The following is a 14869-nucleotide window of genomic DNA, read 5'->3' on the forward strand; positions in this document are numbered from 1 at the left end:
AAAGGACTGTGTTAGAAGGGAGCAGCAGTTTTCATATTATTTTTTTAAAGATTTAAAGCAATTAAGAAGTACATAAAACTCAAACACCCACTGATCTTAAAAAAAATTGCTATTTGAAATTGTACAATGAGATGGTGTTTTAAAGGTATATTTAATATTATTAAACTGATATATTTTTAGAGTTTTTTTTGATAATTTTAATATGTTAATTTAAAAAATTATAAAAAATATTTTTAAATAAAAAACACTTATAAAAAAAATCATCCATCACTTCCCTGGCAACCACCGCCCAAATTCATCCACGCTGCTAAAAATTTCTTCCACGCTGCTAACAATTTCTTCTTCAAAACCTCAAGACAAGCGGCACAGTAATTATTTAAAAATAAATGCAAAACATATAAAAAAAAACTGAAAAACCCAACACAAGTATAGTCACGAAACTTGGTTGAACGGTCAATATGTCCACGGTTGCTTTAGGCTTGACTCGAAGTCTAGATTAGATCTTGTTTGATTTTGAATTAATTTTTATTGACCCAAACTATTTTATTTTGTTTTTGAGGTTTTATTAAAAAAAAACTTTAAAATAATATTATTTTAATAAAAAATATAAATTAACTCAACAAACCATGAGTTGACTTGACTTGATAAATTTATAATTTGAGTCTTGAATTGGATAAAACTCTAAATTAGGCATTATAATTATTAGTAAAATATTAAAATAAAAAAGAAAATATAAAAAAAGTTGGAAAAAATAGAAGGAATAACATTAGGAATCATGGAAAGCAAAAAAGAACAATCCAAATGCCCATACTAATTTCCAAGTTCAAGTCCCTCAACACACCAATCGTAATGTCCCCAAAAAACACAAAAGAAAGAAAGAACGAAAACAAAAACTCACCGTCTCGGCATTCATTGTTGTTATTTTCCTTCGCGAACTTTAATATCGCGGCACAGTATATGAAGCCCCGATTCCAGTAACATAAGAAAAAAGAAAAAGAAAAACTAAACGCTAACGTACGCATCTCACTCTCCCTCGCCAAATCCATTACCGCTACTTCCCTCCTCCCTGTCAAAGGTCCATTACTCGCTCAGGTCTGATTTCCCTCCCCCTCACCCTCTCTCCCCGCTTCTCTTTATTTTTTTCCACTCTCCACACGCAGCACTGTTTATCACTCGCTTCAAAATCCTTCATCCTTTTCTGTTAATCTCGTTAATTTTTCTGCTTAGACTAAGGGAAGGCTGTTGATAATTACTTGCATTCGAGAGATTATGTTTCTAATTTTGTTGCTTTTTTTGGATGTTTAGGTTTTGATATGTCGTGGTTGGATTGTTGCTTTGTCTTGGCAAGTTAATGATGGCATTAGTTTGTTAATTGAGGAAAATATGAGCTTTAATTTTTTGATAATAGAGAAATGGAAAGTGATGATTTGTCAAATTGTAATGATTTGGAAGTTAAGTTAGGGTTACAGAAGGGTTTGTCACAGAATTTGTTGAAACCTAGGGTTAGTAGAGAGATGGAAAAAGAGGAGAAGAAATTCTTGGGGAAGAAAATTGAGGCTGGTATTGATTCTGATGATAATGAGCCTATTGGGTCTTTGTTCAGGTTGAAGAGACCTAGAAACCCTAAAAAAGCTAAGGTAGGTTTGGAGAAGGTTGAAGTTAGGGAAGCTAAGGATGAGGATCTGGGGGGGATGGATGATACACTTGCGAGTTTTAAGAAGAAGTTGAAAGGTCCTAAGAAGGATTTGGGATCTGTAAGTGCTAGTCATGATGATGGGTTATTGGATGTGAATGTGGAGAAGAAAGAACAAAAATGCAAGGAGAGGGCGAGGAAAGTGTGGATTGATGGGAAGAGAGTGAGAACTGGGGGTGATGTTGTGGGTGATGATGTTTTGGAGGGTTTGCAATCCCAGGGTGCTTTATTAGAGAATCAAGGAGAGGAAAGTTGGTTGCCTGGTGAGAGTTCAAATCAGCCTTTGGATGGAAAGTTGGAAGATTCGATATCAGCCTTTTTTCAGAAGAAGCAATCGGGTTTGGCAAGGAAGTCTCGTGCAAATTCAAGTTTTAAACAAATTAACAGGGTTCAGTGTTTGGATGACAGGTTGAGCCCTGGATCTGGAGTTGGTTCTGGGGGTTCAAAGGATGTGGCAGCGAGGACAATTGGATCAGGTTCTGTCTCAAGTGTGGTCTGCAAAGATCTGGAAGCTGAAAACAGTTTTCACACAGTTGCTGATTTGAGTTTGTTAGATTCTAGCTCTAGACAAATTTTGCATGAGAAAAACCAGAGGCTTGATAATGGGTTTTGTGAAACTTCCTATTTCACAAATGAGAACTCTGATAGAATTAAATGGATCCCTGCAACGAAGGATGAAACTATGAAATCCGATGACAAGAGACACGGTAAATCTTCAGAAGTTACCGCAGAGGTTTCTGCACCTGTATCACCAGCATTTTCATCTCAGGATGAGGTGATGGAAGATGAACAAATGCAGGACCCTTGCATCTCAAATACTCAAGAGGAACCTATGGTGGAACCTTGTAGTTCAGATAGGATTTGGAATGAAAGTCATTCTGCTTCAGGACATAATGACGGCTTGGAAACACACACTCTAAAGAATGGGTTAAGGCTTTGTTCTGTGAGTAAAGCAAGCTCCTTGAATGCAGTAGAACAACAATCTAAGGATGTTTCAGCTGCATGCATATCGAATGCAGAACCTCAAATTTCGTTATCTTCAGACGGAAGAGAAATTTCAGCTTCCTCTAGCCCTAATAGTCAAAATGAACTGCAGGATCTTGATTCAGTTCCTAAAAAGGAAAATGTTGAAATATCTGATGGTAGGTTATCTCCTGTCACTGTAATATCCGGGGAGGTCCATAAATCTTTGCACACAAACCACAATGGGAACTCCTTAGATTATCTGTCCATCAATGAAGAGGCCAATGGGCTGTCTCCTCCATCTGTAACTCCTGAAGAAAATGAAAGTTATCTGGAAGATGCAGTGTTGGTGCCAGATTCTGATATTAAAGATGGTCACTTAGCAGCTGTCCAGCGTGCCGTGCGGAAGGCCAAAAAACGTAGACTTGGAGACATGGCTTATGAAGGGGATGCTGATTGGGAGATTCTGATAAATGAGCAACAATTTCTGGAAAATGACCATGCTCTTGAAAGTGACCGATCTCTTAGAACCAGAGAGAAGTCTGATTCCTCTTCAAATAGTGTGGAGGCTGAAAATGGCGGGATTGCAGCAGTTTCAGCTGGATTGAAAGCCCGTGCAGCAGGTCCAGTTGAAAAGATAAAATTTAAGGAGGTCTTAAAGCGCAAAGGTGGGCTTCAAGAATATCTGGAGTGCAGGTTAGTTATTTATTTTTGACATCAAGCTTTGCATTGCATACATTACATTTCCGGTACAGATTTCTTTTTGTGTTTTCTTTCCTTTTCTTGTTTCCAGTTACAGTTTGGAAGAGCTGCTTTTGTTATTTTCGGTGTTAGCAAGTTGACAGAACACCGATGGTTCCTTTTATGTTTCAGTGGCATTGATTATTTCCGTGTATGCTTTACATCGTTGTTTTTGCATACACAACTAATAGCCACCCTCCACCTCTTATGAATCAACTGTTAAGTATCATTCCAACAAGAGCAAAAGATCATGAAATCTTGGTGTGTTATTCCTGTTTATGTGCTGGAATATGCTGGGATATACACGTAGTCAACAACGTGTCCATCTTTCACTTGTTGCTATTTCTTGCTCTATACAATAGTATGTTTGAACTGGACATGCTATTTTATGGACAGTTATTATATCCAGTGGAAGGTGCCTTCTGTTAAGAAAGCATATTGCAATCATAGACTGGCCAATTGCTAGACTCCTATTTCTTTGAAATAAAATATCATGATAATCTCAGTTTGCTTTGCAGTTTTTATAGCATAGCTTCTAAGAGCATCGATGTTGTGGTTATTATATTTAATATTTTGGCTCTTTACAGTCTTCCTGTTTCAAAAACTAGAATTAGTCACCCTCCTAGTTTCTTGTTCTCCCCAACATGTTCTTGGGATGGCTTATGGTTACCCATAGTGGACTATGGACTGTGCCCCTCTTCCCATTGCTTACTCGTCTGCCTTGGTGTGTTCCAGGAATCGAATATTGTGTCTTTGGAGCAAAGACATTAGCCGTATATTGCCTCTTGCAGACTGTGGAGTCACTGAGATACCTTCCCAGGATGAATCACCTCGAGCTTCTCTAATAAGGCAAATTTATGGATTTCTTGATCATAGTGTAAGTTATGCTACTTTTGATTTTGTTCTTCCATGCACGTTCACAGCTGATGCCTCCCCATAAATAAATAAATAAATGTCTGGTCTTTTGGTTTCAGTTACATCATGTCTGGCATATAAATGCTCATGTTGTGTTGACAGGGCTATATAAATGCTGGAATTGCTTCTGAGAAAGAGAGAGCAGAACCTAGTACCAATCACAATTATAAACTTGTTGAAAAAAAAACTTTTGAGGGAAATTCTGGAGCTTCAGTAGCTGATTTAGAGGATGGGGTCTCCTTTATCCTTGGCCAGGTTAAAAGTTCTGAAAATTCCTTGGAGCCAAAAAATGGAGTTTCAGTGGATAATCAAGACCTGGCATCAAAAGCTTTGAAAAGTGGGGAGCTTGTTACTCCAATGACACCAGATTTACCCAATGTCATGGAATATGAAGAATTACCAGCTGCTGGTATTCAGCAAAATAGTGCTAGCAATTCAAAGTTACCTAATGGACTGGCCAGCTTGGATCCTTTGAGTACTGATCCATCTTGCACAATGCTGGATGGCAGAACGGTGGTCACTTCCATAACCCCAGAGTTAAGGGATGACTTGCAGAGTGTTAAATCTAACTCTTGTGCCAATATAGGAGAAAGTCATAAATTGCTGTGTGATTCTGAAGACAGAAAGAAAATAATTGTCATTGGAGCTGGTCCTGCTGGCTTATCTGCTGCACGTCACTTGCAACGTCAGGGTTTTTCTGCCATTATACTTGAGGCTCGAAGTAGAATAGGTGGTCGTGTTTATACAGATCGTTCTTCTCTTTCGGTCCCTGTAGATCTTGGGGCTAGTATTATAACTGGAGTTGAGGCTGATGTGACTACTGAAAGAAGACCAGACCCTTCCTCATTGATTTGTGCTCAGTTGGGCCTTGAGCTGACTCTGCTAAATAGTGATTGTCCTCTTTATGATGTTGTGACTAGAGAAAAAGTTCCTACAGATCTGGATGAAGAATTGGAATCTGAATACAACAGTCTTCTTGATGACATGGTATTGGTTATTGCTCAGAAAGGGCAGCATGCTATGAAAATGTCTCTGGAGGATGGTTTAAACTATGCACTGAAGACTCGTCGCATGGCTCATCCTGGACCCACTATTGATGAAACTGAATCAGGAATTGCAGTGGATACATTATATGATTCGAAAACTTGTAGTGTTGATGGTGGAGCTCATGAGAGGAGTTCCAAAGAGGAGATTCTGAGTCCCCTTGAGAGGAGGGTTATGGATTGGCATTTTGCTCATTTAGAGTATGGCTGTGCTGCTTCTCTCAAGGAAGTTTCTCTTCCCTACTGGAATCAAGATGATGTTTATGGAGGATTTGGAGGAGCTCATTGTATGATAAAAGGAGGTTACAGTAATGTTGTCGAGGCTCTTGGGGAAGGACTTCACATTCACTTGAACCATGTTGTCACAGATATCTCATATGGCATTAAAGATGCAGGAGCAAACGAAAGTCATCGGAGTAAAGTCAAAGTCTGCACCTTGAATGGCAGTGAGTTTTTGGGAGATGCTGTGCTGATTACTGTCCCTCTTGGGTGCCTGAAAGCAGAAACCATCAAGTTTTCCCCTCCATTACCCCAATGGAAACGTTCTTCCATTCAGCGACTTGGTTTTGGAGTTCTTAATAAAGTGGTCCTTGAATTTCCAGTTGTTTTCTGGGATGATTCTGTGGATTACTTCGGTGCGACTGCTGAGGAAACTGACCAGAGGGGTCACTGTTTTATGTTTTGGAATGTCAAGAAAACTGCTGGGGCTCCTGTTCTTATAGCCCTAGTAGTTGGCAAGGCAGCGATCGATGGCCAAAGAATGAGCTCATCTGATCATGTAAGTCATGCACTAATGGTTCTTCGTAAACTTTTTGGGGAGTCTTTGGTACCTGATCCAGTTGCATCAGTGGTGACTGATTGGGGCAGGGATCCTTTCAGCTACGGTGCTTATTCCTATGTTGCCATTGGATCATCTGGAGAAGACTATGATATATTAGGCAGGCCTGTTGAGAACAGTGTTTTTTTTGCGGGTGAAGCCACCTGCAAGGAGCATCCAGACACGGTTGGTGGTGCTATGATGAGTGGGCTCCGGGAGGCAGTGCGTATAATTGACATATTGAGTATGGGAACTGATTATACAGCAGAAGTAGAGGCAATGGAGGGGGCACAGAGACACTCAGAGGTTGAACGGGATGAAGTCAGAGACATAACAAAGAGACTTGAGGCAGTTGAGCTGTCCAATGTACTGTATAAGAATTCTCTGGATCGGGCCCGTCTTTTAACCAGGGAAGCTTTACTACGAGACATGTTCTTTAGTGCAAAAACCACTGCAGGGCGTTTGCATCTGGCCAAAATGCTGCTGAATCTTCCTGTCGGAACTTTGAAGTCCTTTGCTGGGACCAGGAAAGGGCTTGCTATGCTCAACTCGTGGATTCTGGTAGATTTCATTTCACAGCATGCTACCCTATTAGGAGTCCAGAGTGTTAGGGTTTTACAAATCATTTCAAAATTCTCAAGCTGCTAGTGTCATGTAATAATGGTCATATGCAGTTTAAAAAAGCTCTAATCATATGGATTCATTCACTTCATGGCAGGATTCGATGGGGAAGGATGGGACTCAACTCTTGCGTCATTGTGTTCGTCTTCTTGTGCTTGTTTCAACTGATTTACTTGCCGTGCGTTTGTCAGGTATTGTTTCTGATTTACATGCAATGCAACTTGAGCATATCTGCTCATTGAATATGAAGTCCTTTTCTTATAGCAGATGTTGGATGGGCTTATAGAAAAGATCAGATGTCAGAAGTCTTGAATAGAAAGTATGTAATCATTGTTTAATTGTTGAAATTTTAATTTGTTCGAACAGGCATAGGGAAAACAGTGAAAGAAAAAGTTTGTGTTCACACAAGCCGTGATATACGCGCCATAGCTAGCCAGCTGGTTAGTGTGTGGCTTGAAGTCTTCCGCAGGGAAAAAGCTTCAAATGGCGGGGTTAAGTTTTCAAGGCATGCTACTTTATTGGATTCTTCAAAGAGAAAATCTTTCAGCAATTCAACCACAGGAAAACCACCATTGCGCACCCATCACGGTGCTTTGGAGGCCAGAGGCAATTCACAGGTTTCTGCACCAACCAGAGGCCCCTTGCCATCAAACCCAAACATGAAGAAAGCAAGCAGCAAGCTGGAAACTCTGAAAGACTCAAGCAGACAGGATACTGAGTTAAGAGAGGGTAACACTGCCATCTCTGAAGAAGAACAGGCTGCCTTAGCTGCAGCGGAGGCAGCTCGTGCTGCTGCTCGTGCAGCTGCCCAGGTTTGTTTCTTTTGTACCGTTGCGATTCTCTCTAAATTTTCCTCATTCCCATGAAATTTTGCAAATCAGTTTTGTTTTCGACCTGGAAAATTTTACATACATCCACTCCCTGGTTATGATTTTAACAAAACAACCTTAACTTTTGTGAATTTTAGCCTAAAGTTTAGAAAATACTTTGCGGAATAAAAACTGCATTTTTTTTCTTTTCTTTTTTCCCTTACTCTGATATATGGATAGTGGATTGGTTTGTTTTATTTGTGTAATCCATAGTAAAAAATGACATATATGTTCAAGGATAATGCTTTGCACCTTGATTTTACATAGACTAGCTCGTTCCTTTACTCTGTGGCCACTTCTTTTCTTATCCTGTTGTGATTACCATTATGAAGAAATTAAGTGGTGGTAGCACATTGCACAGGCATATGCATCATCAGAAGCCAAGTGCAGCACATTGGTGCAGCTGCCTAAGATACCTTCATTTCACAAATTTGCTAGACGGGAACAATACGCACAAATGGATGAATATGATCTTAGAAGAAAGTGGTCTGGTGGCATTCTTGGAAAACAAGACTGTATATCAGAAATTGACTCTAGAAACTGCCGGGTTAGGGACTGGTCTGTTGATTTCTCTGCTGCCTGTGCCAACTTTGACAGTTCAAGAATGTCAGGTGACAACTTATCTCAGCGGAGCCATTCAAATGAGATTGCTTGCCATATGAATTTTAGAGAGCAGTCTGGAGAAAGTTCAGCAGTTGACAGTAGCCTTTTTACAAAAGCATGGGTGGATACTACTGGTAGCGCGGGGATAAAGGACTATCATGCTATTGAGAGATGGCAATGCCAAGCAGCAGCAGCTGATTCAGATTTTTTCCATCGTGCTATGCGCATAAAAGATGAAGAGGATTCAAACACGAGTTCCAGACCACCCACCAGGAAGCATGATGGAAGAGCAAATGAGAGCTCCATCTCACAGGATACTATAAACAAGGAACCATCAAAACATCGTTCTCGAGGTCCTGATCGTATTAAACAGGCTGTTGTTGACTTTGTTTCATCATTGCTCATGCCTGTCTATAAGGCAAGGAAAATTGACAAGGAGGGATACAAATCAATAATGAAGAAAAGTGCTACCAAGGTTTGTACATTTTCCTTGAGCTTCTCCTCTATTTTATATTTTGTTCCAAATTAATCATTCCTGGGCTATAAATGTGTACAATTTGGTTATCCAGGATCTTGTGACTTGTCTTTCTGTCACTGTCTTACGTGTATGTTAATTATCATCAGGTCATGGAGAAGGCTACAGATGCAGAAAAAGCCATGGCTGTCTCTGAGTTTCTTGATTTCAAGCGCAAGAATAAGGTGCGTACTCCACTAGCATAATATTAGCATGAAGTGCAGCACTTATTTTGATTGTTCTTACATTGTATTACCTCTAAGAAACCTTGTCTGTGTTAGTATCATCTTGCCATGAGTGTGTTTTTCCTCTGATGATCTTGGTGTTATTTTCAATTTTTGTCATCTCTGTGAAACTCAATAATCTTTGGATGCTTTTAATATGCAGATCCGTGCCTTTGTGGACAAATTGATCGAGAACCACATGGCAATGAAACCAGCTGTTGAACCTTGATGGTCCCAGCATTGACTCACCAGTTTTTGGGCGTGCTTCCGTGTGACATTTACAGAAAGTCCATTCATTTCTGTTCCTTTGCAGTCCATGGAGTTCATGGCTTGGCACCTTTGTAAATGCTTGATTGGAAGTGCCAATATGCTGTCGAAGATCTTGAAAGTGCCATGGAAGGGAGGGGACAGTTTGCCTGTTGAAACCACAAGGCCCCAGTGAAGATTGTTCGACATCTAGTATTGTTGCAAATGTCTTCAGATTGCACTGAAGTGCCGCTCAGAGGACCAAAGGAGCTTGACAATTGCTGTAGCTCTTATTATCTGGATCGTGAGCATCAACATATTTTGAATCAGATTGCTTCTTGAAATTGGATTATCACGTCAATAATGTATTCTGAGACATGGAGTTGATGCCCAGCTTTTTAAATTTAGGGATTGGCATAGAGGAGACACTACTTATTCCTGACATTTTCTTGTTTTCTGTGTACAGTCTAGGATTGTTTCAGTCATGACAATTGACAAACATACAGAATATTTCTCTCTTACTCCAAGAAGTGCTCAAGTGCTTCACTGATTTTTCAAGTCAAACTGTTACTAATTTTTGTGTTCTCCAAAATTTTATTCAAGGAACGGTTCTGCATTTACGGCAGCCTTTCTGGGCTCTGCTTTGTCTATTTGCCCTGTGGGTATGCTTTTGCATTTGTTGATGTACATCAACATAGTATCAATGTGCGTGGAGTTTAACTTCCATTACCTTAAATCCCAGCTTGATACATGAAACAGTGCAAGGCGATATTTGAATACATGGCATTTGAAAATCAAAACAGCGAGGTCTTTTTTTAAGTGATTGGCTGACTCAGCACATGTGGAGTTTTCAAATTTGTTTAATTGCAATGATTGCAGTGTATGTAGGCTGTACCTCAAAGTGACGAGTCTAATTAATCCTTGCTTGTCTTTTTGGCTATTATCTTACCGCTTAAATTTTCTGCTGTTGCCAGGTTGGGAAATATACAGTGAAAGTCTTGCTGATGCCAGGTATGCCCTTTTCTTGTACAAGTCATTCAATTTCTCTTAATAAACTTTAGTGACTCGATGCACTGCAACATGGCAGTCTGGTGTGCTAAATATCAGTGGCATGGAACTACTGAAGCTGTGGTTCTTGTCCAGAAAGCGAGTTGCTTTGAGTTTATGTAAGCAGTAATGAGAAAATCCTGCCCCTGGTTAGCCGATAGAATATGATAATGCTTTAAGCTTTGATCGTCTCTATCATGATATGCTGTTCAGTTTGTCACTTCAACATATGTCACTGATAGTTGTCTGGCATTTAATTTGCACTTTGTCCTCTTATAATCACTGATCGATTTCAGAATTAGGGAGGGAACAGAAGTTCCTTGATGACATTGAGTGTCATTCAGTGACACATTTGTTTTCTTTCATTCTTATCTCTTTATGGAAAGAAGAGGGTTTTTTGATTTACAATTTTCCAGGTTCCTCTGTAGTAATGTTTCACGACATTTTGACGGGTGACCGACTTGCGGTTCCTTTGTGGACCTGAAACGACCTGGCAAGTTTCAGCTTAAATGAAGTACGTAGTGGTGGCTGGCCAATGCTTGTGCTATCATTTTTTGCCCCTTCATGAATTGCTGACTCAATTGCGATTCATCCTAGATTTGTTTCCATTGGCGAACGTTTTCATTCTGGATGTACTGTATCATGAAAGAATAATATACATTGGTAAGTCTTTTTGATATGCTCAGAAACTCAGACATGCTCGTCTTCGTCAAATGTCACTTTGGTATGTCTTTGGTATCCTGCCCTCGATATGCTTAGTATTTGTTTGTCGGGAAAACCATAGTATGAGAATGACATTCACCATAGGAGTTTCAAAACTTTGCTTGTTTATATGATGTCCTGGGATAGTTGGATATGCGGGTTTACTACTAGTAAGCTACGGTCAGGAAGCATAACCGACCGTGCTATGCATCATATTTGCAATTCACTTGTGTAAATTTATCACTTTATGACAGTTGGATTATGGGTCCGGCTACTAGTAAGCATAGTTTTAAATTTGGCATGATACATGACCCGGCCGAGGCTTGGATCATGAATTGGGTGGGTATCTTGGTTGTATAACGCCCATGTAAAGCCATGTTGGTTCAATATTTTTTTTAAAAAAAGTTGAAATAGTTGAAATGATATTGTTTTGGAATTATTTTTAAAAAGTTAAAACCAACTTTCATCTTGGTGTTGATCTGATTTACCCGATTGTGAGTTGATCTAGTTGATGGAATTTAAATCTAAATTTGATAAAAGTTTTGAAGGTTTTTTTTTCAAAAACTAGTTTTAAGTCAAAAAAAATTTCCAAATATAAATTAATTTTTTTCTCAAATTGTTTATGAAATAAATCGTACTATGACTCAAGTTGGAATAACATGACTTTTTATAATAATAGAATATTTTTATAATTTAACATATCAATTTACGCAAGACTTTTTATATAATAATGTTGTTTATGGAAAAAAAATTAAAATATTTTTTATTAGAAATAAATTTTAATTTAAATTAAAAATGAATATTTTGCTTTGATCCAAGTTAAAATTTCCCTTCATTGATTTTAATTTTTAATGTATACTAACCTAATTTCGGCCCGGCAGCCCAGTCTCTCTTTTCTATTTCTGTACCCAGGGTGGCTTAAGAACCCAGTGACTTCCTTGGCTCTAAAAATCTGTTAATCGCGAAGCATCGCCAAGAAGCTCTCTCTCCAGAATTTTTTTTTTAAAAAAAAAAACACAAAAGAGCTCTCAGATTCAATCATCTTCTCCGATCTCGTCAAAATCCAATAACAAAATGGCTTCGACATTCAGTGGCGATGAAACCGCTCCGTTCTTCGGATTCCTCGGCGCCGCTGCCGCCCTTGTTTTCTCCTGTAATCCAATAATTTTAATCTCATTTTATTTCGAAAGCAAATTCTAATTCCCAATTTCCGTTTTGATCTAGATCTACGAGTATTAAGACTCTAATTGTTTTTTTTTATTGACGAGGGCGTGGGTCTGGTGTCTTGATTGGGTGGTTGTACAGGCATGGGAGCTGCGTACGGTACCGCGAAGAGTGGAGTTGGCGTTGCATCGATGGGTGTGATGCGACCAGAACTCGTGATGAAATCCATAGTTCCGGTTGTTATGGCTGGAGTTTTGGGTATATACGGTCTGATCATTGCTGTGATTATCAGTACCGGTATTAACCCTAAAGCAAAATCCTATTATCTTTTTGATGGATATGCTCATCTCTCTTCTGGCCTTGCTTGTGGCCTCGCTGGTCTCTCTGCTGGTATGGCTATTGGCATCGTTGGTGATGCTGGTGTTAGGTAAATCTCTTGACTGCCTTGATATCTGATTACAATAGCTAATTTTTTTTGCCTGCTTGGTAATTGACTTCATTTAATTGAATAGTAGGAATTGAACGAGAGCGTGCTGCTTAGAAAAATGTAGATGTTACTGGTTTTTTACCGTCAATGTACGAGTTTTCTTGTCTATGTAAGCCTAAAAGAATGTTTTGGCCGCATTGGTATTTGAGGAGACTAGGCACTTAATTACGTGCAAGTTAACTTGCTGTCTTCAATTGTTTGTGTTCCACCTTAGGAGCAGTATTTGAAGCTGCGATATGATTTGAAATACTGGGTGTAGCTGCTTTATGTTTTTGTATTCAATATTTGTTTTGCTCGTGTATGTGATATGGCTGCAAGCTTGATTTAGCTTGATTGAATGGATTGGAATAGTTTCTCAAGCTTGATTCAGTTGTGAATTGAGCTCTGAAAGCTTGTTTGATTTTAGTTTACAAGCTTCTCCATTGAGTGTTTGAGATTCGCTCAGCAGTAACCATGCTCATAGGAGTTGATTGAGCGGGGGGGGGGGGGGGGGGGTGTAACTTGGACTCAACCCTGACTTTGAATTTAGTTTCAATCAAATTAATCAAATGTTCTCAAAGGGAATTCAAAGCAAATTTTAATCAGCTTTAAGTTTCTGTAAACAGAAGTGTAAACATAACAAGTAGAGACCGTGAAAATTAATGATTGGAGGAACCCCAAATATCGTCATATATGAAAAGCCATCCAAACAAAAATTAGATACAAGATGCAGTCACTAAAATAAACGCAAGCTAAAGTTTTCTAGACAGTGCATAGAATTCTTGTTAGCAAAAATATTTAAGGTTGTGTTCTACAAGTGGTTTATTGATGGTCTGCATTTGTGAAGATATTTGAAAATATAAGCTTTAGATGTATTGAGTTTGCTGTTGGGTCCTGATGTTTAGAGCCTGGTGAGAAGCAGGTATTTGATTATAATAATTTTATCTTCACCCTTTTGGTGTAGATAACTCGGAATGTCTGCGCAGCTTAGTTGGGTAAAATAATGAAGTTTGCAGTATACTTTATACCTTTTAATTGATGTGGGGCACGTTGATTAGCCTTCCATTTTCAAGGTTGATACATGCCATACAGATGGTCGGTTGTGTTTTCTTTGATGTTTTTGCCCAATGAGTTATTGGTTTTCAGTTTTTTGTTGAAAGTTCCACTTTAATGTTGGCTTGTATTTTGCAGAGCTAATGCCCAGCAGCCAAAGCTTTTTGTTGGGATGATCCTCATTCTCATCTTTGCTGAAGCACTTGCCCTCTACGGTCTCATTGTTGGTATCATTCTTTCCTCCCGAGCTGGTCAATCGAGAGCTGAGTAAAGAGTCCCTCTACTTGGTGTTTGGATGGCCGTTGTGATTTATCTATGTATGTTACTGGAGCTGAATTGTTTTATGCTGAAAAATTCTTGTAAGAGTTGTGTTTTTTTACCAAATGATCTCATTAAGTGCCATTGCTTATATGATAAAATGCAGAATTAGTTATGAGCTAGCAAGGATAGCCAGATTATTTTTGCCAAGGTTCCTTGATTCTGCACTTTCCCGCTCTGTGGTGAAAGAACCAGATTGACCTTGCCATCCATCAATGGGTGTCTCAATGGCTGATGTGTACACTGAATGGAATGATGAACGATGCACTTGAAACATGGTTTCTGCTAAAATTGGGATTAGTAGTCTGTGGTCTCCGGTTGATGTGGCTATAAGAAGGGAGCTGTATGTCAACGATGACATCGGGGGAGTGGGCGGCGGCGGGGTCCATGCTCGTTCGTAAAGCCACTCATTTTGTAATTTCTTAAACAAGTTATGTGAATTGGTCCCTCCTTAAAGTTGAAATTAGATTTTAGCCCCTGCATGGCAACAAGTCCGAGACTCTGTTTGGTTAGGTGGTTGCGTCCACGTTTAGCTGCGTCAATAAGTTGTAATGTGTTTGGTTAACAGAGACTATAATTTTTTATACATGGGTCCCATATAAATATGCGTTCAAAACGCACGCTGGTGTAGCAAAAGCAAGTCTGACTTGCTTTTCGCCGCCTACAATTAATGTTCATTATTCAAAAAATAATTAGCCCAATCTGTCCTCCACTGCTTCGCCTCCTCCACTGTGCTTCCATCGTCTGTCCTCTTTCACAGCTTCGACCTTCACTGTGCTTCCCTCGTCTCAACGCAGCTTCCCTTTGCAATCTTCCCCTGCCTTCTCCACTCTGCTTCCCTTTGTCATGCCAAGCTCAACTAAGCAAGGT

The 14869-nt window shown here is 39.4% G+C and overlaps 2 protein-coding genes across 2 annotated transcripts; both read left to right on the forward strand.

Annotated features, from left to right (window-relative positions):
* The first annotated feature begins 923 nt into the window (after positions 1–923).
* On the forward strand, positions 924–9865 carry LOC133691296 (lysine-specific histone demethylase 1 homolog 3-like). Its single transcript, XM_062111741.1, has 9 exons — positions 924–1092; positions 1306–3352; positions 4133–4274; positions 4415–6733; positions 6891–6984; positions 7160–7605; positions 8024–8740; positions 8890–8964; positions 9167–9865. Exons 2-9 carry the CDS (start codon positions 1413–1415, stop codon positions 9230–9232), a joined length of 5799 nt encoding a protein of 1932 aa, XP_061967725.1. The 5' UTR covers positions 924–1092; positions 1306–1412; the 3' UTR covers positions 9233–9865.
* A 1968-nt stretch (positions 9866–11833) lies between these two features.
* Positions 11834–14490, forward strand: LOC133691297 (V-type proton ATPase subunit c2). Its single transcript, XM_062111742.1, has 4 exons — positions 11834–12151; positions 12304–12589; positions 13820–13998; positions 14106–14490. The coding sequence occupies exons 1-3, from the start codon at positions 12073–12075 to the stop codon at positions 13950–13952; spliced, it is 498 nt and encodes a 165-aa protein (XP_061967726.1). The 5' UTR covers positions 11834–12072; the 3' UTR covers positions 13953–13998; positions 14106–14490.
* The last annotated feature ends 379 nt before the right edge of the window (positions 14491–14869 follow it).

This window comes from Populus nigra, chromosome 4 (assembly GCF_951802175.1).
Source record: "Populus nigra chromosome 4, ddPopNigr1.1, whole genome shotgun sequence".
NCBI lineage: Eukaryota > Viridiplantae > Streptophyta > Magnoliopsida > Malpighiales > Salicaceae > Populus > Populus nigra.